Source organism: Gobius niger (assembly GCF_951799975.1).
Source record: "Gobius niger genome assembly, chromosome: 15".
NCBI lineage: Eukaryota > Metazoa > Chordata > Actinopteri > Gobiiformes > Gobiidae > Gobius > Gobius niger.
This window is the reverse complement of record NC_136866.1, coordinates 8983601-9007795: the sequence shown is the minus strand read 5'-3', so window position 1 is coordinate 9007795 and position 24195 is coordinate 8983601. Positions and strand designations below refer to the sequence as shown.

Below are 24195 nucleotides of genomic sequence, written 5' to 3'. Positions count from 1 at the left end.
GTACAAGCCACTGAAACTGACAAACAATGGCCGTCTGTGTGTGAACTTGGACCAGGTTAGAGAGTGCATCAAGCTGTGTGCTCAATTTCCCCTCGTAACGGCTAAAGCAGGTTCACAATGGTTACCTGCACACTTAAGCTGAATACGTTTTTTCTCAGATGTACTTTCACATTTAAATCATGTGATGGGGCTCTCTGCTTTGTTCACTTTAGGCTGAGGACACCAGGGGTTTTACATTTGGTTTAAATAACTTGACAGCAATGTGCTCAAGCTGGTTTTTCCTCAGTTCCTTTCAATGGATATGTTTATTTGGACATGTTTTCGAGTGGTCTAAGGGTTCGTGCTGTGTCATAACTGTAACTCGCAGACTGGACGTGACAGGGGGAGATTTGCACCTAAAGCTGCTTACACATCAAACTGGGGCAGAACTTAGCCCTGTCCAGAAGTTTCTGTGCAGCAAACTGGAAACTTTGTGGTGATTGGCAAAAGAGAGTAAATTGTAAAACTGTAATGTATAGTAATAGAAGTACAGTTGTTCATGGAGTTGGTAAAATTGTAACAGAAGCCACCTGAAACAGGGACAGGTAAGTGAGGTGAGTGGAAGGAATCAATCATGAAAATAAAAAAGCTGTTGTTGTTTTTTTAAACACATTTTCCCCACAAATAAAGTCCATAAAAGTATATCCTGGTGGCAATGAAATCTTTGGTGACATCTAGTGCAAGGCAAAAGTACTGTCAATAATCCCAGCAAATCCAAGTGTAGTCTGCCATTTAGAAACTTTTATTGATCAGCTGTACAGCAGAATCCAAAGGTGCCTTTTCAAACAACTTACAAACGCTTTTCAAGTCATGTATAAACAAACCAAGGTGCAAACATGCAAAATATTCACAATACATACAATTGATCACCCAACAAAACAAACAACTGTACAAAGACTGAAGAATCTGCGACATGGCTAGCCTCAATGGACACACATTTTCTGTTACAGCTCAATGCTAGTTTAGTCAAAAGCTTCTGTGTCCGTGCGGGAACAAACTGTTACACATTGAGGAGCAACATTGTCCAAAGATATAAAAGGCTTTGTCACACTTGCTGGTCTCCATTTCAAAGCCGCTGACCTCTCTCCTACGTCTAAGCTGATCTAAATATGACTTGGAGCCTAACAGGATCACAGTCATCGATGCTCTTTAACTTAATTCACTTATTTTCACAGCCTCATTAATAAACAAATAGCAAGAAACTGCCAAACAAGAAGATTTCTTTGGCGCTGGTCTCTACTAATTCTTCATCTATGCACTGACTGTAAAATGTCCATCTAAAAACTACCAGCATTCATTGTCGGTGATACATTCATGAGCTGTCATGACTGAGCATTGCATAAAACACACGTGAATAATAAAACTCTAGCTCTATTAGGAGGCCTTATTAGCCAGTCATCTACATTCTTCTGTTGACAGAGCAGTGCAACAGGGCCGACTCCCAGTTGTATTCACACAGGAGGGTGGTATCCAGGGTGGCTGTCCTGGTTACGCTACCCTTTATAGTCAATACAGCCAGAAGTCACCCATTCCAGCAAACAAGAAGCTGGCGCCCTTTGTCAGTAACTACTAATCTCATTCAGCATCGAGTGATATGCACAGGGTTATATATAGAAACAGCATAATTGTGCACATCAGTAAAGTGCAAGATAGTCAAAGGTTGGGATATAAATGTGAACATACCAAATTACTTTCACTTCTAAATAGGTTTGGTTATAGATCAACAATGAGAAGTTACACTCATGTACATGGCAACTTTTTGGGGACATATATTCAATAATTATTTATAGACTGGTTGTATTTTAAGACATTTCTACAAAGAAGGCCAGTCAGAACTCAATAAGTCAAGGCCAGAATCAAAACATTATAATGTGGATCCTCTGAATTGAATATGCTTCTGACTATTAAGTTTATATATAACTATTTGTGTTCCCCAAAGAAGATAGACATTGCTACCTGATACAAATTTTGAGATTGGAGGTTTAAAAAGGTTAAAAAGTCTTTAATGATCATTCGCATCATTTTGTACTTTGGTTTTTGTTGGAGGTACATGAAATAAGCTGAGGAATGCGACTAAGACTAAGACCATCAAAATTCTACAATTAAAGTCGTCCATAGCTGCCTTTCTGTTCCACTGCATATCCACTTTACAGACGGTTTCACCTGAGGTAGTTTTTTTTAAAGTGGGGCATATCCACTGCACACAAACTTGAGCCGTAAGGCAATAACTCGACACAAGACATATCAGGAATAGGACGATGCTGAGCGTAAACCACAGAAAAGGGGGGGAGGGGGGGTGTATAAAAGGGAATAATGATGTTATTTACATGATGGTGTTATACTGTATGGGTCTTATCTAAAGAGGTGACTCGCAGGCTTGTAGTTTAGAGTGAGCTGGCGGGTGCTGTATCCGGACATGCCAACGCCCATCAGTCCCAGGAAGAGGGCAGTCCAGGGCATCACAGGACTGTCTCGCGGCTGGAGCACGGTCTGGGCTGCCTGGGTCTGTTGGAGCGCACGACAAAGGTCACAATGCTAATAATGAACAAGATCAATCCCATAGCGTTCCTTTAATTTGACTGTAAACAAACAACTATTGCTGTACATATGACGATTAAAAACTAGTTTTCAATCCTGTATTACGCCGTTTGGTGAAAAAATGTGTAAGTTGTCTATGTTCTATTGCAATTGTTGGCTGTGTTTTTATCTTCCATCTGTATCCATACTCTGTTGTGCTAAACCTAAATGCGTGAGTTGCAATTAGACTTGTCTACAGGTCAAACTTGACATGACAAAGCCTACGTATTAAGCAGAGGCAGGTCACAGGTTTCTATAACCAGCTGCAGCTCTCAGAAATACCCCAGTGGATGTGTGCAAGCGTGGATTTCGTGTGTATTCCTCAAGTGATCCTATTAGGTGGCATTTAGCCGGCCCCAGGACACCAGGGCATCTTAGACGCAAATCCATTCAAACTTAGGCCACTGTAATCCTCTATACTGAAGACGGATGGCACAACTTGTACAAATGTCTAGTACAAATATCATTAATTAATAACAATCTTAATTACTCTAGAGATGCAAATAGTGGTACATAAATTATGCAAGACAACATAATGTTAACTATGTTTAGGTTTAGGGACTGACAGCTGTAGAGGAGCCAGTGGCAATTCTCCAATACAGGTGTCCCTTGAACTCTACATCAATAATCCAGTTAACGATTAAAGTACAAAATCTGTCTAAGGCATCTTACGCACCTGGAGGTACCTGATGTATCCAGGGGTCAGGCGAGGAAGAATGCGAAAAAACATGGTCTGTGTCTCCAACTGGGACCAGAGTGTAGCCAAGAAACCCCTAGGACACTCTGCTAGGCAACGTCCTCTGTTTCTTCTGTCCCTTGATCTTCTCTTTCTGCTTTTGGGAGGTAATGAAAACAGCTCTCCCCGGTGTCCGGAGACACGCCGCCCCCTGATTCAAACAGCACACACCTGGCCTGCCGTGATGTCCTGCAGGAGCAGTCCTGTGAGTGGTATATAAAGACTTGGTGACGTTGAGTAAGCCTGTCACATGGTCTAGGATTCCTTGTTTATATGAGCATTGGTGTCACTTGGGGATTAGCTAACCCTGGACAGTGCAACGACAAAGGCTTTATATGCCTGTAAAGATGTTCTCACTAACCTCGTATAAGGGGAAGTAACCTCATTAAAGGATGACAGAGGTTGGCGTCTGTGCCATTATAGGATCAAATGGCAGAGCTTTATATTTCAAAAGCAAACATGGTAGAGCGATAAAAAGTTGTAGTTTGAATGATTGTTGTAGGCTCCAAGCTGTTCAGGAATTATCCATCATAATAGAGACGATGAAACATCATCAACAAGGCTGGGTACCAAAATATGTTTTCAATACTTTTTGTTATCCAGAACCATGAAACAGAACAAAAACTATATATAAGATAATTTAATTGATTTGAGCTTGGACAACCAGGGACTTTCTTTAGTGTGGTCTCAGGATGCATCAAACATCAAAACAAAAATATATATATTTTCAGTACCAGTGTCTGGTAGCCTATACCTTTTTAAAACATGGAAAGACTGGTTCAGCACACAAGCTAGAGGCTCATTAAACCTCAGGGCCCTCCTGAGGGGTGCCTTAGGGCCATAGGGCTGCCATAACCACATCTATGCTCGGTTCAATAAGTTAATATTTGGTGCAATTTCAGCACTTCCTGCAATGTATCTTCTTGAAAAGGGGCACTGCTTTGCTCACTGCATAAAACCAGCCTTTCTGAAGATGTGAGCCAGGCCTACAAGGCCCTATACCTGATGTTTTATTTTATTTTATAACAACCAATGAAAGAGGAAGCCACAAAATTAAGATATTAGTGGTCGTCCAAATGTATTCCTATAACTTTCCTAACAGCATATTGTAGCATCCCAATTCAGTCACTTTTCAGGGTCACTTTCCCAGAAATGCTAGAAAACTAACCTGCAAGTTCATAAAATTGTCCCAAATGCTTAGTAATTAGATACACAGTGTTTTTCCAACAAATGCCTGAGTTTACAATATATACATATATATATATATAAAAAAAGAAATCAGACATAGCGCCTTTAAGAATGTTCACATCCAGGCTGAAAACAGTTGTGTTTGGCTTTGAAAACGTAAAGTATTTTTTTCTGCACGCTTTAGGCTAATTGTAAGTATTTAATAAATACAGGGCTGCCAACTTTTCACCAAACTTTGGAGTGAGACTTTGGTCGGTCCCGAGCTGGGGGGCCTTTTTCATGGCGATAGTGTCTCGTAATTGTATTAAGCTCTAACCCAAAAACAAGTCTACGTTTTACATGACTGAGCACATCAGGAGCTGCATAATGGATCAGAGGGGGTTTGATTGGTTCTGATGGGTGGGAGGGCACTCTGAATGAGGGGGTTTGGGGGTCCTCCCCCAAGAATTTTTTTATAATTCAGATATGATTTCCTGCAATCTGGTGCATTTTAGATCATAAATAATAATTGTAGCTGGTCTATTTACTGGTGTTAAAGAATTATATTTCTGGGCCCCTTTCAAATGGGGGCCTCTCAGCAAATGCCCAGAGGCCCCTTCATCGTTACAGCCCTGCCAAAAGGTACAACGACACAATGTCTCTGTTTCTCTGCGTCAGTCATTCCAATTATTACCAACAAAAATCAAGTAGCACAAGCTTTAGAAAATATGAACATTTGATCCCTGTATTTTGCAGTATGTTAAAGCATGTTTGATGATTAAACTTTGAATATGATTATTCAATGTAATAACTAGTTTTTCTCTGCCTATCTCTCCCTCGCGCAAGAGGGGAAAAAGAAACTTAAGTAAAAGAGGTCTAGGTTCAACGTGATCTCCGCTGTATCCGTTGTTTATTATTTCATTAGGACTTTTATTTCTCAAACTCGTTGCCTATGCTGCTCACTTTGAGCTCCTCGTGGGGCAGCAGCAGCAGCGGCGGAGGTGACCGGGGCGGAGGAGGCAGTAGGTGCGGTGATGTCGCTTCGGAGGCGGCCAGGAGTGGGATGAAACCACGGAAACCACGCGCCTTTTTCTCTCCCATGGTCCGGGAGAGCTGGCGCTGGGAGCGTTCGGGCGCGCTCTCTCGCCGTTTCCCCGGAGCCGCGCTCTAAAACCCTTTCTCCGCAGGCCGCGCTCACGTCCCGCGCGTCGTGCATTGTACTGTACACTGTGCACTGTACAAAAAATGAGCTGTTCTCCGCGAACCCGTTCATATCACATCACTAGAGCCGCCGACAGACACACAAACACAGGCCAGAGGAGCCGTGGACAGGCGCACAGACAAAGTAAAGCGTCTGCAGCCGCTCACTGCAAAAAGTTAGGGATGATTTTTAGTTGAGCGTGTGATATGAGGAGTGTGGCGTGAGAGCGTGTGAAGGCGCTCAAATGCGTGTGTCTCACGGTGAAACCGTGAGAGTTGGCAGCCCTGTAAATATAGTTGTCTTTTACGGATTGATTTAATAATCCAAAACATGGATTTATTATTTATTGATTTTCAATATTATATTATATTTTTAATCTACCTGTTTGTATTTGTAAGTGTCAGTAAAGCACTTTGAACTAAGAATAGAAAAAATACAATAATTTTGCATTGCCGGTAAAAGTCCACGTCATCAATGTGCGTCAATCAACACAGAAGGACCCCGCGTAGCTTCAAAACAGAGCGCGGAGCTAACGCGAATCTCTAAATACAACGCATTTACAGCGTTTAACAATGCGAAGAAAAACGATTAAATGGGAAATATTGACATTTATGTAGAGATATCTTTGTCTGTTTTAACAAAAGAGGAGTGAAGTTCATCTGAGCTGGTAAACATAGTATGCTAACGTAGCAGGCTAAAGGCTTCTGCATAACTGCATTTGTTTTTCACAAAGAAATAATAACAAATATTGACCTATACATACTTTTGATTTACAATCTCTGTATATAAACTATCTTTGTAGATATCGACCAACGTTATTATTGGCTGGAAACGTTGTAACGTTATTATTGTACTTGCAGCTAATTTGAAAATATGGCATGAGCGCCTGTTCGTCTGTTACACTAGGACCCTAAAATATACGCGGAATATTTATTTATTATTTTGAATATAATATTTGTGATCTTGTTCTGATACACACTATATTATCTTCGGCAGGCATGAATTTATTTTAATAGCTTTTTTTCCTTTTAAATCGAATTTCTTGCTACTGAGAAATAATATTCAATCTTCCTTTAGCAGTAATGAACCGAAAGAGGAAAAATGAGGGACAGCTGTCTCCAGTGGATTCAAAGATAAGATGTGATGAAAGCAGCTCAGATCCAGATCTGTCTGCACCAGGTAACAGAAGCAGCACATTTTATTCTACTATCAATATCGTGTATTTGACGGCATTCTGTTAATTTTAGACTCCAGTCATAATGAGTCCCACAGTGACCAAGAGGACCACAGACCCAGTTTCTCGATGCCTTCTATATCATTTAGCTCTACAGAGGGTGACACTCCAAATGAGACCTCAAACTTCTCTTTGTATAACAGCGTCTCACAAAAACTTATGGTACACCTCAGTACACTGTCTAATATATCCCTGCCTTTATAATGCCATTAAACAAATTTCATTTGCACATTGACAGGCCAAGATGGGCTTCCGTGAAGGTGAAGGTCTGGGAAAGTTTGGCCAGGGTCGCAAAGAGATTGTAGAGGCATCGACACAGAGAGGAAGAAGAGGTCTTGGTTTGACACTGCAAGGCTTTCAGGGGGAACTTAATATAGACTGGCGCGATGAACCTGAGGTAACAGCGTTTTGGCTGTGTCATAATTCAGTAAATGTTCATAATTAAAAGAAATAAAATGTTATTTTTGTATCCAGCCAAGTGCGGTAGAAAAGGTTGAATGGTTCCCGGAATGTACAACAGAGATGCCAGATTCAGATGAACTTTTGGACTGGATGCTTACTGGCCCGGTAAAAAAAAAATCTGAGTTAATGGTTTTGTAGTAATGCGCTACTTCATGTGTTTGTTTGCTACTGAACAGACAAAAATGAAAATTGAGGAGGAGACTGAGTTTTGCACTGAAGACCTTTTACATACTCTTCTAAGATGCAAGGCAAGTAGAGGCTTACAGAGGCGTTTTGGTGGTCCATTGAAAGCTAAACTGAAACTCTCATTGTTTGTTTATTTTAAGGTGATTTATGCTATTGGTTTAACTACTATTGAAACTCATGACTCTGTAAATGTTCATTGTTCAGACAGTATTCGATAATCTAGATGGTGAAGAGATGAGGAGAGCGCGCACTCGCTCCAACCCGTATGAGACAATCAGAGGAGGAATCTTCCTTAACAGGTGAGGTTTTTGTTGAGTGCTGCAAAACAAATCAGTTACATTATAAAAATCTTTTGTTACTTTGCTTTTAGGGCAGCTATGAAAATGTCCAACATCGACTACTGCTATGACCATATGTTCACCAACCCAAAAGATTCTCAAGGGGTGAGTTAGTGCTGACATTTATTGTACCATTATTTGCTCATTTAATTATTTTGGATTATTTTTTAATTTATTTTTCGTTTTCTAGAGACCTCTTATAAGGGACAGAGTTGGTGACCTGTTGTACTTCGGAGATGTTTGTGCAGGGCCGGGAGGATTTTCAGAATACATTTTGTGGAGGAAAGGCTGGCATGCAAAAGGCTTTGGCATGACCCTGAGAGGTCCCTGTGACTTTAAACTTGAAGATTTTTATGCTGCACCAAGTGAGCTGTTTGAGCCCTACTATGGTATGCTTACAAAATGCAAAGATCACACTCAAGTATAGTCACATCCTGAATGTGATGTGGTAAAGAAGAATGTGCCCTCTGTTCTGTCTGACACAGGTGAAGGTGGAATAGACGGAGATGGGGACATCACACGGCCAGAAAACATGACGGCTTTCCGAAACTTTGTCCTGGAGAATACAGACGGAAAAGGACTTCATTTTCTCATGGCAGATGGTGTATGTCCAAATTAGTTATTAAACACTAGTGTCTGTGTATATGACTTTTTTTTGTTTATGACAAATATTGTTTATTTTTAGGGTTTTTCTGTCGATGGTCAAGAAAATCTTCAAGAGATTTTAACTAAACAGCTTTTGCTCTGCCAATTCCTCACTGCCCTTTCAACTGTTCGAATCGGTATGTGTCTGATAATACTAACAACACATTATATACTATATCTTCTATGGTCCTTCTGTCAGCTATTTCTATTCATACTGTGTTTGTCTTTGTCTCTTACAGGAGGTCACTTTGTCTGTAAGACGTTTGATCTGTTTACACCTTTCAATGCGGGGCTAATTTACCTAATGTACCTCTGTTTTGAAAGAATATCACTTTTCAAGCCTGTTACAAGCCGACCTGCTAATTCTGAAAGGTATTGCTTTTTTACTAGTGAATTTGGCTTAAATGTAAACATATGACTTAACTTCATTTATCCCCCTTTTGTATTCACAGGTACATAGTGTGTCGTGATCTGAAGCCAGGCTCAGAGGCCGTCAGGGATTACATGTTCAAAGTTAACCTGAAGCTAAACCAACTCAAGAACACAGATCGAGATGTTTTAGAAGTAGTTCCACTTCACATAATCAAAGAAGACAGTGACTTCTACCAATATATGGTCAACTCTAATGAAAAGTACATAACACTGTCAGTTGAAAGAAATCATTTGTTGGTCAGCGTAGATAACATGAAAATATTTTGTCTATAGACATGGTGCTGTCCAGATCAAGGCCCTGGCAAAAATCCATGCTTTTGTTGTGGATCCGTAAGTCTTCAAGCATGATTTGTTTGTTCAACTGAAAACGTTAATAATCCACTGTGCGGTCTATACGAAGCTATAATCAATATTTGCTCATATCTATAGGACTCTTTCTGAAACAAGGCAAGCTGCCATTAGAAAGGAGTGTCTGAAACTTTGGGGGGTCCCAGACAAAGCCAGAGTAGCTCCTGCCTCCTCAGACCCGAGGTCCAAATTCAAGGAATTACTGAAGGTGAGTAGTCACATGACCTGTATGCAATAAAACAAGCTACTGATTCCACCACTCATTCTATTCTGTCATTTCAGAGTGTAGACCTTGGGGCATTTCAGAGTAAACCAAATGCACTCAACTCGCGCACACTGGAAAAGCTGCGACATGTCTTGGACCACAGGTGTCTTGTGGGAGGCGGTGAACAGATCTTCCTTTTAGCATTAGGGGTGAGCCTTAAAATTGAGTAAAATTGAGTTAGTTCTTTGGCTTATAAGGAGTTTCAACATTTTTTCTTCATGTGCAGAAATCACAGATATACACATGGGATGGTAAGATGCCTCAGCGTTGGAAGAAACTGGAGACCTTTAAACTTGAGCTGCCCAGAGACACACTTCTGAGCGTTGAGATCGTCCAGGAACTGAAGGGGGAGGTGAGAGGGCACACTGGATTCAATCGGACCTACACCGAAAACAATTAATTTGACACGGTATATGTCAAGGTCAAGGTCAAAGTTTATTTATAAAGCACATTTAAAATACAGTTGACACTGCCCAAAGTGCTGTACATGTTTCAGTGAGAGACAAATATATATATATACATACACACAGTACAAAATAACAACATGGAATGCTCAACTCAGCTCGTGTTAAAAGCCAATGTATAGAGGCGTGACTTAAAACTCTCAATGGATGAGGCTGATCATATGTGATATGTTGTGTTGATATGTTGGTGTCTGTTTGTTTCTACACCCCAGGGCAAAGCACAGCGTAGAATCAACGCTGTTCATGTCATGGATGCACTGGTAATAAATGGCACTGATGTAAGAGACCAGCACTTCAACCAAAGGTAAACGAATGTCAGTCCAAAACCCTTGTTAATTTCAAATGGTTAAACTTCTTACTGTTTTCCACAGAATTCAAATGGCAGAGAAGTTCGTAAAAGCGGTCGCTAAACCCAGCAGACCGGATATGAATCCTATCAGGTAAAAATCTTCAAGTTCATCTTCATACATCATTTCTTTAAATAATGCTAATACTATTACGTGTTATACAGAGTGAAGGAAGTATATAGACTTGAAGAAATGGAGAAGATTTTTGTGAGGTAAGAAAAGACACCGTAAAAACAGCAAACTTGCATCGTTCTGTAACATTATTGTTTACAAAGTGTCTTGTCGCAGACTGGAGATGAAAGTTACAAAAAGTTCAGGAGGAATGCCCCGCCTTTCTTACACCGGCAGAGACGACAGACACTTCCTTCCCTCGGGCCTCTACATGATTAAAACAGTCAATGGTTAGATTTATTGATCATTTGAGTTGTATTTACACCAATTTGTAATGACCACATGTCTATTACTGTATATCACTTGTCTTATTACGCAGACGTTTGCATTCATTTTTGAGCCAGAACTAGTCATCTTGGTCCTTTTCAAACATGGCTTTTAAAAGAATCTTTTTGTGGCCATAACGTTTTTAGTGTACGTCATAATCAACACATCATCTAATACATTACAATGTTGTCTTTTATCTTGACCAGAGCCATGGACAATGGTGTACAGCAAAAACTCCAGAAAGAAATACTTTTTTAATAAAACAACAAAAGAAGCAACCTATGACCTGCCAACCAACTCCGCCGCTCCTTTCCAGTACGTGATGTGTAATATTTGCTCATGTATTTCATCAGGGCTGATCTCTGTGCTGGATTAATAGTGTGCTATGTTTTCTCTCTCTGTCCCCAGTGTGTGTCACTCTGAGCGGCTCTTCTGGGCCTGGGAGGATGGGGTCATAGTTCATGATTCGCAGACTCGAATGGATCCTGAAAAACTGTCCAAAGACGACGTCCTGTCCTTCATTCACCAGAACCACCAGATCTAGTGCTGTACTGTTACATATATATGTAAAAAACAAACAAACTACTATTCACACATGCCGTAAAATCCACTCTGCAAAAATAGGTTCTATTTAAATGGGTGTTGCCTTTTTTCCTTAATCTACACCAGCCTAATAATTTTATTTGCTACTGGAACTGTTTTTTGGACATTTTAATCTTTTACTTTTCACTGCTCCTGGGACAATAACATACAGGCCATGGTTCATAACCCTCTGAATTGAAAGAAAGAAGAAATAGCGTTGTCTATACATTATCATACAGATATCTCATGGATGCTCGGTATCAATGTAGCTACACTTATACGTGACAGTTTGTCATATTTCATAAAAATGTCTTTTTCACAAATGTGACTTGCAGAACTTTTTATCTGTTTGAATCAAATCTGTAAAACTGACCCGTTGAAGATGTTGATTTCAAGTCATGTACCCTTTCTACCCCAAAGTCTTCACTTGTTGATAACATTGAATTCTGTTTTGGTGTAAATACATGTAAAGACATGAAGTCTAAGTGAATAAATTGCTAAAGGGTTGCTTGTATTTGGTCGTTATTGATTTTGCATCTATTTGCCAGCGTTATCAGTTGCTCGCAGTTGATTTGCTCAAGGATATCACTCTATTTTTTTTAATGTAACATGTATGAGATAAGAGTACAGGATGATGTAAAAAATATAATAAATACAACACCTTTAATGTGGTAACAGATTATATTTGTCAGATGCATTATGGATTTTGATGGCTTTTTGATTGAAGCGCAGCCTCTTTGACCAATCACAGCGCTGTCTGCAGCAAACCGGAAGTGCTGTCATGAAAACAACGCGCTTCGCTTCACGCCCTTGTTTTTGCTCTCGTGACAACTACATCAGGTAATTCCACAGTTTCTCCCACTCCATCAAATAACTCACTATAACACGTTCAACATAGATTTCCTGCTTTACGGTTAGTTTCTGTACTGTCAGTCGCGTTGTTTTGATCAATAACTTGTGAGTGGCCGATTTTGTCAATCTGTGTGTAACTTTGCTTCTATGCTTGTTTTAAAACAGGTGACATTTGCACCATCATGTTAAAGGCGGTGGGACAAGCTTTATTTTCGACAGGGCTGCAGAATCCAGGGTTCACGCCGGCAGAGAAACAGGTGCTATCATGTTGTTACTAATGTTATACTGTAATCCCACATACGACCGACCAGGCTGTCCTAACACAAACGAAATGATAGTAATAATAGTAAACATTTGCTCATATAACAACAGCTCACCATTTTTCTGTAAAACCGGTCTTTTTTTTATGATCATTTCACATAAATGTGTATTATCATGCTTTTGTGACAATGTATGATGATGAAACTGCAAACTATGGACACCAGGCCCTCCTTTCCGTATATAAGAAACTTTTAACCTCTGTTTAATTCATTTAGGTTTAGCATTTACCTGTCTTTCTCATTGCAAGAGTGTAACAAAAGCGATAACATCTCTTTTTGTGCCTAAAGACAGTTTATTACCGAGTGTCACATGGATGTTCAAAGTTTAGTCTATGAATTTATGTAACTCAAGTGATGGTTTTTGAAAGTTGGTGAACGTTTATTATAAATATTGTGTGTCTTATTGCATTTAATCTGTAAACCATTGTACAATGTCTGTATTTTGTAGTGACTTAATTCATATTGTTGTATGTTGCAGGGTCAGGACTATGAGACCCGCACATATAATGCATCTAAGTGGGTTAGCACCACTCTGACTGGAACTGACTGGGACGCAGCCATGTCCACTGGTTTCCGGAGACTTTTCAAATACATTGGAGGCACTAACCAAAACAGTGAGTTAAGATTAAGGTGTACTTTATTGTCACTGTAGGGAAATTTGTCCTCTTAATTAACACCAGGGGACACATCTCCATATGTTGAGCTAGGCTAATGTCAGAATCACCTGGCAAGAAGTGTCCTATTGTGCATGATTTTGGTTGATGAGGGAAAACGGAACAACCGGAGGAAATCCATCCAGACACAGAAGAGAAACATGCAAATTCCACACAGAATTCGGTCTTAGAATCAAACCGTCTTGCTGTTCAAGAAGTGCTGAGTTAAACCATTCAATAAAAGCACCGACCAATATTTTTTTACTAGACATTATTTAAACTTTACGGGCCAGTTATGGTCAAGTTTTTGACTCTGAACATAAATGCAAAGAAAACTGCACTTTTGCCCTTGCTCAGCAGTTTGTTACTGGGCCACTGCCTTTGTCTTACTCAGCAGATCCCACTCAAGCATTATTTATGAGCGTGTATATTGTTTGTGCTGTGGCAGTTTACAATGTGATGAGGAAACTTGAGTTAAATCTTCAACATGTGGCACTTTTTCTGGAAACCGCGTTTCTATAATGTTGTGACAATTGTGTGCTGCTGACACTTCCTGATTACACCTTATCTAACTGAGCATGTTACTATCTCTATTCATGTGCAGATTTTGTCAATGGACACCATAACAATGTAGTTAATAATGTATTTGGCTTAATATTGTATTATTATGCTTTTATAATTCACATGATGCTTGTTTTGCTGCAAGCGATGCTTTGCTCTAAAGATCAACAAAAAAAACACACACAAACACATAGTAGAATAAAACATGGCACAGTTGAGTCGTCAGGATGGGTGGGGCCTTTCTGTGTGGACCAACAACATAACCCTCCTACTAGAAACTCCTGACTATAACCCTTAGCACCATGTTAGGCATGTCTGGAGAGCCCCCAGGTACTGGGGCCCACTGCTAAAAAGCAAAGGATTTTCCTTCAGAGACGATGTTTACCTTAATAGTTTATTTAAACTACATATTAAAATTTCCTCACATTATACGGCTTCATTTTATCAATATTTCAAAAGAACATAAGCATTGCATTATTATATCTACTATAAATGAGTCTTGTGACTATATGACTATGATAATTACGTTTGAGACACTGAGAAGCTGCTACTTTCCCTTCACTGCTGTCCCTGCTTCGTGTGCATTGTTTATATTATTAACCTTGACTGTTTGCAGAGGCAAAGGTGGAGATGACCGCTCCAGTGTCCTGTTTTGTGGAGCCCGGAGCAGGACCGACCTGTGAGTCCAAATTCACAGTGTCCTTTTACATCCCTGTGGAGCACCAGGCCACGCCCCCGGAGCCTTCTGACCCTGACGTGTTCATTGAGCACAGAAAGGAGTTCACGGCTTATGTCAGGTGAGATTTTTACTTTTGTTACAACTTTGATCAAAAATCTAATAAAATGGGTTTAAAGGGGCTAGATGCAAGTTTGTGATTTTATACTCACTACTGCCATCTCAGACCTTATGCGTAACTGCAGCTTCTACATTAAGCTCGTGCATGACGGCACTTCGGACCCGAATTAACACCTTTTTGAGTGACGGTGCAGGATTTTAGAGGCAGTTGTGGTGAACAGGTCTGGGCTCATTGTACACATTAGGATATGGCTGGAACATGTAGGGGGAAGAAAATACATAATTTTAACATTTTTAAACTCTGCATAGTTCTTTTAAGTCTTTGCTCCCACAGGAACCTCCACTTTTCACCTTTTCACACTATGAATTTACTGTCCTGTTTTAAAAACCTACAGGCCACAGCAATTTTTTAATTTGGGCAAAAGAAACAAATTTACAAACACTGCAAATTCAAAGTAATCTGAAACCATGCTACATAGTGATATTTATTTATTTATTTATTACCTTAAAGGTAATAAATTACCTTATTACCTTATTATTGTTATTATTTATGTATTTTTTGTTGAACCACTTTGCTCCTCTCTTAGTCTTTGTATCATTGTTCAGTACAACCATGTATTCATAATTCAGCATTTGTTATGTAGTTTGGAGTAGGCTAAATGATAATCGCTGAATGAGACTATGGGGGGGCTCTGTCAGAAGAATCAGTGTTGAAAGATAAAACAGACATGTAGGGAGGGAGGTCAACAGTTTCAGACAAATATTATGGGCTATAGGGCTTGGCTGGTACAAATAAGACATCCGGGTAATAAGATGCCTGAGGCGAAGGCAGGAGTGGTTGGAGCGGCCTGGAGACTCATCTCCAGATGTGGAGCAAGGCTGATGGTCAGAATCACCTGGCTGGAGGATTAACCTATTGTTCATGTTTTTAGTTGATGGGGGAATTGAAGTACCTGGGGGAAACCCATCCAGACACGGGGAGAGAAACATGCAAACTCCATACAGAAAGGCCCAAATGATCCGGAAATCGAACCTTGGACCTTCTTGCAGTGAGGCGAGAGCGCTAACCCTTCAGCCACCATACCGCCGCTATTAATGTGATCTATGAAGCAAGGGGAAGATGAAATTATCTCCAAAAGGTATGAAGTTACAGATAAGACATTCCCAATAACATTAAAGGTGATATTTGGATCTTTTACATTTTTTAAATAACTTTTTAAATAAAAAGGCCACAGAAAAAGCCTGGGCACCCTGCAGAGTTCATAGTAGTCTACCAATATGGCAAGCATCACTGCTTTTAACGCTTTTCTAGGTAGCCAAGAGTCTTTCAGTTCTAGAAGGGAATGAGAGGGCACTAGCCAATTTGCTAATACAACTTTTTTTTGGTATTGTAAAAGAAAATTATATTTGCAAATTCAGCACCTTCTCATTGTCTTCTAGAATTGAAAGATTCTTGGTTGTCGAGAAAAGGGTGTAAAGCTGTGACACTTGTTGAAACCATATTGGTGGACTATTAGGTATTAACTGTAGTGTGCCCAAATGCTTTTCTAGGCAGCCAAGAGTCTTTCAGTTCTAGAAGGGAATGAGAGGGCACTTGGCAATTTGCTAATACCATTTTTTTTGGTAATGTTGTAAAATAAAACCTACCGATAAATTATATTTGCAAATTCTTCTCGTTGTCTTCTAGAAGGGAAAGATTCTTGGTTGTCGAGAAAAGGGTGTAAAGCTGTGATACTTCATACTATATTGGTGGACTATTAGGTATTAACTCTGTAGTGTGCCCAAGCATTAGCTGTGGGCTTTTTTTCCTTAATGTTAAAAGATGAAATTACAATCTGGTGGGTTTTGTGATGTTATGGGACAGTCTCATCTGTGACGTCATGCCTTTTGGAGATAATTTCATCTTCATAATTGCTGAGCAAGGACCTTCGACCTAACTTGTCGTTGTTCCAAAGGGATTTTGGAAAAGTGCTCATGCATAGTGGTGACCTCAACATCTCAAAGTTGAACTTGTCTGATATCTTACTAACTGAATTTGGTGACAGGCTAATGGACTCTTTTACAAGTTAGCCTTCTTCTTATTCCAAAAGGATGTTGCTGGGCTGCTGTTGTGACTTTGCAACCAGGAAAGGGGCGCACGCAGTGTGGTGACCTCAACATCCGAACTGTTTGTCTGAAGTATTTCCGTTCTCAGTTGTATCCTTGTGCTTGTCTGAGATGCACCTAATCAATGTTGGTTCTTGTACCAGCCGTATACAAGTGGTCCTTCTCCTCACTCCAGAGGGATTTTGCCAGGCTGTAGTTGTGCCTTCACAACCTGGAAAGGGCTTGAGCAATGTGGTTACAGCAACATTGGAAGGTTGTTGGTTTGCTGTCTTTCCGTTCTTTGATGTGTCGCCCTCTGAGATCCCATTAATTGATGTTGGCATGCTAATACTTGCATTACTGGAATCCTGGGCCAGTTTTATACACTGGATATGCTTTCTGCTTTCTACTGACGACTCCTCCTCTGTTAATCTGACAGACATTTGGTGACTTTTACCCTGAGATGGAGAATTACTTATGGATGTTTCAGACTCCTCATTTGTTGTTAACAAATTGCTTTTGGGTGATATCTTCAATGATTGTAAGGCCAGGCTTTTACTATGATGACCAGCTGGTTTGAGGCTTTCTGCTGCTTGGTTATCCACTTTTAATCTGAATGGTTCTTCTGAATTTCTGCTCAGTGTTGGAGAATGCCTGACGACTCCTTCAGACTCTCCAGACCCTGTCTCTGGCGTCCCGTTGATTGTTGTCATATTTAAGCCTGTTGTTGTTTCCTCTGGAGATTCTACGACTTGACAATCATGCTGGGCATTGGCAGGTTGTACTGTGACTGGGCTGTTTGGTCTTTGATGCTCCACTATTGATCTGATGGACAAAGCTGCTTGTCCGTCACTCCGTTTAGACCGGCTGCTTGCAAAATCAGACTCTTCGTTAGCATCTTCTGGTGTCTCTTCAGTCCCTTGGGTGCTTGTAGATGGCACATCTGTTCTTGAGCTCATTGTGATAAATGGATGAGCTAGAGCTTCCGCTGGGGTAATCCTTTTGTGAGGGTCCAAATGAAACATTTTCTGGAGCAAATCTAGAAAAATCCTGTCTTCGCTGTTTGGTCCCGACTGGTGGCCTTTTAGAATGACATCCTCAAGATCCTTGAATACCTCGAGAGGAGACCAGTTCCTTCCAGGAGTAACGCCTGTTGTCTGCTCGTATTCAGTCTCCTCTTTGAGTCTCCACTCGGTTCCCTCTTGGATAAAGTAATCATTTCCATACATAGCTTGTTTTATAAGCTCACCATCAGGCACTCCCATTAAATGAGTGATCATCTCAATGTGGTTATAGGGGGACAAGCAGGGAAAAGGAGGCATTGAAAGATGCCATTCTGAGAGGCAGCAGGCCAGACTCCACATGTCAACTGACTCTGTCAGTGGGAGCCCCAAGGTTACTTCTGGTGCACGATATATTAACGGTTGCACAATCGTTCCAACCTGTGCTCGCGCTGTTGGCATAGCCACCCCAAAGTCAATTAACTTGACCCGAAAAGGCTTGTTTTCGTGGTCTACGTACATGATATTGTCATGCTTGACGTCTGTATGCATGACTCCAATATTTTTCAGCGCCTTCAAGGAAATTAAAAGGTCCTTGGCCATTGGTCTGATCTCGTTTAAGGTAAATTTCGCCCCTCGCCTTTTCATGAGATTGGCAACACTGAAATCGAGCAGTTCAAACTCCATAAAGTGTTGTTTGTATGTAGATTTGAAATATCTATTGAACCGGATAATGTTGTCAGAGTCTGGGTCCAAAGCACTCACTTTATCCAGCATGTATAGCTCTCTAGCCACAACATAATCTACATTTGAATGCATCTTGATAACTTTGACAGCCACAATTTCATCTGTTTCCTTATTAAGGCATTTCATGACGTGACCGAAGCACCCTTCACCCATGAACTCCAGCTGATCGTATATATCATCTGGATCATCGATATCGACCGGATATTGAGACATAAATGACATAATCTCCTCAACTGAGTCGTAGTTTGAGGGCTCACTGATGGGCTTAACTGAGTCTATCGTTTCTGAGCCCTCCTCAGTAGATCTTTCTACATTTTCTGGACCTCTCATTTGTGAGGACTGTTTGATGGAACTTTCAGACTCCTCATTAGCCTTCTCTGGTGTTTCTTCTGTCCCTTGGGTGCTTGTAGATGGCACATCTGTTCTTGAGCTCATTGTGATAAATGGATGAGCTAGAGCTTCCACTGGGGTAATCCTTTTGTGAGGGTCCAAATGAAACATTTTCTGGAGCAAATCTAGAAAAATCCTGTCTTCGCTGTCTGGTCCTGACTGGTGGCCTTTTAGAAAGACGTCCTCAAGATCCTTGAATACCTCGAGAGGAGACCAGTTCCTTTCAGGAGTCACGCCTGTTGTCTGCTCGTATTCAGTCTCCTCTTTGAGTCTCCACTCGGTTCCCTCTTGGATAAAGTAATCATTTCCATACATAGCTTGTTTTATAAGCTCACCATCAGGTACTCCCATTAAATGAGTGATCATCTCAATGTGGTTATAGGGGGACAAGCAGGGAAAAGGAGGCATTGAGAGATGCCATTCTGAGAGGCAGCAGGCCAGACTCCACATGTCAACTGACTCTGTCAGTGGGAGCCCCAAGGTTACTTCTGGTGCACGATATATTAACGGCTGCACAATCGTTCCAACCTGTGCTCGCGCTGTTGGCATAGCCACCCCAAAGTCAATTAACTTCACCCGGAAAGGCTTGTTTTCGTGGTCTACGTACATGATATTGTCATGCTTGACATCTGTATGCATGACTCCAATATTTTTCAGCGCCTTCAAAGAAATTAGAAGGTCCTTGGCCATTGGTCTGATCTCATTTAAGGTAAATTTCGCCTGTCGCCTTTTCATGAGATTGGCAACACTGAAATCGAGCAGTTCAAACTCCATAAAGTGTTGTTTGTATGTAGATTTGAAATATCTATTGAACCGGATAATGTTGTCAGAGTCTGGGTCCAAAGCACTCACTTTATCGAGCATGTATAGCTCCGTGGCCACCACATAATCTACATTTGAATGCATCTTGATAACTTTGACAGCCACAATTTCATCTGTTTCCTTATTAAGGCATTTCATGACGTGACCGAAGCAGCCTTCACCCATGAACTCCAGCTGATCGTATATATCATCTGGATCATCGATATCGACCGGATATTGAGACATAAATGACATAATCTCCTCAACTGAGTCGTAGTTTGAGGGCTCACTGATGGGCTTAACTGAGTCTATCGTTTCTGAGCCCTCCTCAGTAGATCTTTCTACATTTTCTGGACCTCTCATTTGTGAGGACTGTTTGATGGAACTTTCAGACTCCTCATTAGCCTTCTCTGGTGTTTCTTCTGTCCCTTGGGTGCTTGTAGATGGCACATCTGTTCTTGAGCTCATTGTGATAAATGGATGAGCTAGAGCTTCAGCTGGAGTAATCCTTTTGTGAGGGTCCAAATGAAACATTTTCTGGAGCAAATCTAGAAAAATCCTGTCTTCGCTGTCTGGTCCTGACTGGTGGCCTTTTAGAATGACATCCTCAAGATCCTTGAATACCTCGAGAGGAGACCAGTTCCTTTCAGGAGTCACGCCTGTTGTCTGCTCGTATTCAGTCTCCTCTTTGAGTCTCCACTCGGTTCCCTCTTGGATAAAGTAATCATTTCCATACATAGCTTGTTTTATAAGCTCACCATCAGGCACTCCCATTAAATGAGTGATCATCTCAATGTGGTTATAGGGGGACAAGCAGGGAAAAGGAGGCATTGAAAGATGCCATTCTGAGAGGCAGCAGGCCAGACTCCACATGTCAACTGACTCTGTCAGTGGGAGCCCCAAGGTTACTTCTGGTGCACGATATATTAACGGCTGCACAATCGTTCCAACCTGTGCTTGCGCTGTTGGCATAGCCACCCCAAAGTCAATTAACTTCACCCTGAAAGGCTTGTTTTTGTGGTCTACGTACATGATATTGTCATGCTTGACGTCTGTATGCATGACTCCAATATTTTTCAGCGCCTTCAAAGAAATTAGAAGGTCCTTGGCCATTGGTCTGATCTCATTTAAGGTAAATTTAGCCCGTCGCCTTTTCATGAGATTGGCAACGCTGAAATCGAGCAGTTCAAACTCCATAAAGTGTTGTTTGTATGTAGATTTGAAATATCTATTGAACCGGATAATGTTGTCAGAGTCTGGGTCCAAAGCACTCACTTTATCCAGCATGTATAGCTCTCTGGCTACCACATAATCTACATTTGAATGCATCTTGATAACTTTGACAGCCACAATTTCATCTGTTTCCTTATTAAGGCATTTCATGACGTGACCGAAGCAGCCTTCACCCATAAACTCCAGCTGATCATATATATCATCTGGATCATCGATATCGACCGGATATTCAGACATGAATGACATAATCTCCTCAACTGAGTCGTAGTTTGAGGGCTTATTGACTGAACTTGAAACAGTACTTAAGCTTTGAGTTGGAGAAGCAAAGTTGGGATTAGCCGCTGAATTTTCCTTGAAGACTGGTTCAACCATCCTGTTTACTTCATTAACCTCCTCCATTTGGCGCTGAGCTGTGGCTGTGTCCTGTGCCCTGAGAAGCGAATGCAGATGTGTTATCACTGCTTCCAAACTCTGTATTTTGACTTTGGCTTCTTCAAAAGCCCTACTTTTTTCAAAGAGAGCTGATCTTAGCATCGTCACTTCAAGCTTAAGTGACATTGGGCTCATTGATTCGACCATGGGCGTCTCTACACGGCTTTGAGCAGGCTTCGTGACATGTGGTTCACAGACAGATGTATTTGCTCTGTTTTCTTTCTGCTGCGTCTGCGCTGACGGTTCGTTTTCAACTGAATCCATCGCACTCCAGTTAGGTTTGGTGAACTGGTCTGGATCTGTCTTTTCGTTCATCTTGCCTGCGTGTTAAGTCAGGAGCTAAGTCAATATGGCTTTGCGAAGTTGTTGAGTTGTTCTCACGTCGTTCGCACGTCACTGGAAATACTGTCTTGTGAGTTCTGTCTCTTAGCAACACCTCAGACGGCCTGTATGACATCACTGAACGGAACCGTCAGGTAACATATAGGTTCTGTTGCTATGGCGATATGTAGGTTCTGGAATGTGATGATGGAATCGCCCATATATGGTCATGTTTGAAAACAGTTAAGGGGGAATACAATTTTGAAAAAAATCTAAACTTTTTCTAATTATCCAAAAACTACTTTAACAAATGCTGAATTATGAATCTAGTTTCTACTAAATAAAGATACAAAGACATGGAGAGGAGCAAAGTGGTTCAACAGCCCAAAAGTTTTTTTTATGTATTTAACATAAAAAAAACTCAGAATGCTAACATGATGCTACATGTTAGCATTGGGCTAATGCTAATGGTTAGCTAGTGCTAGCTACAACTACAAAACCACTAGAATCATTATACAAACAAGCACTGAAAGTCCTCGATAAAAAAAAACTTACGTTTTCACCATTGTCACATTTTACAGAAACACAGGCTCTTAAGCTGGGACAATTTACTTAAGTTTCACCATATCTGTTCAGTTTACAACATTTTGCACAACTTAGCTCCACCTGCTATTTCCACGTTCATCACTGTCCAGTCTAACCGAAGCACCAGAGGCACCACCAGAGGGGACTGCACTATCCCTTTGAGGAAATCTGCATTCAGTCAGACTGTTTTCTCCTTCATTGCCTCCCATCACTGGAACACAGTACCTCCATCAGCAAGAGAGGCTCCATCTTATCAGTCTTTTAAATTGAGTGCCAAAAAATGGCTAGTTGAGTCGCAAATCTGTGAACACTAAACTACTATTTGAGTGTGTGTATATAATATAATAATAATAATAATAATCATAATAATAATCATAATAATAATCATAATAATAATCATAATAATAATCATAATAATAATCATAATAATAATAATAATGCATTGGTTTTATATAGCGCTTTTCTGGACACTCAAAGACGCTTTACATTGCACTATTCGTTCACTCCATACTCGGTGGTGGTAAGCTACTATTGTAGCCACAGCTGCCCTGGGGTAGACTGACGGAAGCGAGGCAACCAGTCTGCGCCATCGGCCCCTCCGACCACCACCAACCACTCACTCACTCACTACATCCGCTAGGCTTCCTGGTGTTACCAAACGGTCTCCCATCCAAGTACCGACCAGGCCCTTCCCTGCTTAGCTTCCAAGGTCTGACGGGATTGGGCAGAGCAAAGGCGGTTGTCTTATCTGTTATGTCCACTTACACTGTCCATTTTAGATTGTATTTTACTGTAGTATGTGATTTTTTAATTACTCTTTTTAGGTTGCCTTATGAGATCTGGCAGGGGGACTACCGATGAAAACTAGTCTTTTGGCTAATTCGGGTACATTTACATTGTCTTAATGTTCATTAATGTACATTGTCCCACTTAAAACTAAATAAATGCATCTGGCCCCTTTAACTCCTTAGCTTGTCTTGAAGATGACTTAGATAATCATTTGACAGTTTAGGCTTCCCTTTTCACATTGTTATTACAATAATACTCCATAAGATATTAATTAAACTTTCACCCAGTTTTCTCTGTTTTTTGTTATGTTTACTTTACTATGTGATATTGCCGTGCACCCATTCTGTAAATAAAGGCTCTGAGTGAGTCCCAGTTTGTTCCATTCTTGGAATATAAAATTTTGCCTCTAGCTATGGATAAATTTCCACTTTATTTCCAACCTAACATTCTAAAATTGTCACTCCACAGGGGTAAAATTACCATCATTTATACTTTAACCACAAATACTATCCAGTCAAACCAAGTAATAATTTGAATAATAATGAAATCAAACTAGGCAATGATTAGAAAATCATGAAAACCTGTCATACGCATCTTAAGTACCTTTGTCTCCTCAGGACCTACAGCGGTTTCTCCAATGAGCAGATGAAGCGCGATGAGCTCCTGAAGTTGCTGGAGAGCTTGAAAAGAGACGGGGTGGAGTTTGTGGACCAGCCGTTTTACGTGGCCGGATACGACAGTCCCTTCAAACTGACCAACCGCAGGAACGAGGTGTGGATCCTCAAACAGAAGCCAGAATAATGTGTTGAACAACTACACATGTGCACTTGATAATTTTATAATAATTACTTGATAGTTTTATTTACCTGTTTGTAAAGGGATATTACTTGTACTACTTCAATAATTAGCATCAAAAAGGTCAGACAAACTAACTGATTCTTTGCATGCACATATTATACTTTCTACATTTACTCTCAGTTACTGCCGTGGTGAGTCGGAAGGGAAAACAGACTATGAATTAGAGATGTTACTGGGCAAACATGGATTAACCACAAGTGCCCTTACATTAGTGAAGATGGCGGCCGCGACACAACGATCTTTCACTAAAGAAAAAAAAAGAGTGGTGCGCACTGAATGGGTGCTGCTGCCGGATGCTCTCTCATCGAAT

The 24195-nt window shown here is 40.7% G+C and overlaps 2 protein-coding genes across 4 annotated transcripts; both read left to right on the top strand.

Annotated features, from left to right (window-relative positions):
- Positions 1–6209: 6209 nt before the first annotated feature.
- On the top strand, positions 6210–11478 carry cmtr1 (cap methyltransferase 1). Of its 3 annotated transcripts, none has more exons than XM_079572147.1 (23): positions 6210–6387; positions 6801–6899; positions 6968–7116; positions 7193–7351; positions 7429–7521; positions 7593–7668; positions 7811–7901; positions 7973–8045; positions 8131–8329; positions 8426–8544; positions 8626–8722; positions 8825–8957; positions 9038–9217; positions 9291–9347; positions 9447–9573; positions 9648–9779; positions 9857–9982; positions 10307–10398; positions 10466–10534; positions 10606–10653; positions 10730–10842; positions 11086–11194; positions 11288–11478. In XM_079572147.1, exons 2-23 carry the CDS (start codon positions 6803–6805, stop codon positions 11421–11423), a joined length of 2475 nt encoding a protein of 824 aa, XP_079428273.1. In that variant the 5' UTR covers positions 6210–6387; positions 6801–6802; the 3' UTR covers positions 11424–11478. The 3 variants fall into 3 exon arrangements, with proteins under 3 accessions (XP_079428273.1, XP_079428274.1, XP_079428272.1); XM_079572148.1 differs by having other exon boundaries at positions 6798–6899; positions 7593–7664; positions 7807–7901; XM_079572146.1 differs by having other exon boundaries at positions 6798–6899.
- A 793-nt stretch (positions 11479–12271) lies between these two features.
- hebp2 (heme binding protein 2) lies at positions 12272–24030 on the top strand. The gene is made up of 5 exons (XM_079572102.1): positions 12272–12301; positions 12479–12570; positions 13112–13247; positions 14464–14644; positions 23645–24030. The coding sequence occupies exons 2-5, from the start codon at positions 12496–12498 to the stop codon at positions 23826–23828; spliced, it is 576 nt and encodes a 191-aa protein (XP_079428228.1). The 5' UTR covers positions 12272–12301; positions 12479–12495; the 3' UTR covers positions 23829–24030.
- Positions 24031–24195: the final 165 nt, after the last annotated feature.

Coding starts and splice junctions, on each gene's coding strand:
- cmtr1 (XM_079572147.1), top strand. CDS start 6,803: ATGAACCGAAAGAGGAAAAATGAGGGACAGCTGTCTCCAGTGGATTCA. Junction 8,046..8,130: donor ACCCAAAAGATTCTCAAGGG/GTGAGTTAGTGC, acceptor TTCGTTTTCTAG/AGACCTCTTATAAGGGACAG. Junction 8,723..8,824: donor CCTTTCAACTGTTCGAATCG/GTATGTGTCTGA, acceptor TGTCTCTTACAG/GAGGTCACTTTGTCTGTAAG.
- hebp2 (XM_079572102.1), top strand. CDS start 12,496: ATGTTAAAGGCGGTGGGACAAGCTTTATTTTCGACAGGGCTGCAGAAT. Junction 12,571..13,111: donor TCACGCCGGCAGAGAAACAG/GTGCTATCATGT, acceptor TGTATGTTGCAG/GGTCAGGACTATGAGACCCG. Junction 13,248..14,463: donor TGGAGGCACTAACCAAAACA/GTGAGTTAAGAT, acceptor GACTGTTTGCAG/AGGCAAAGGTGGAGATGACC.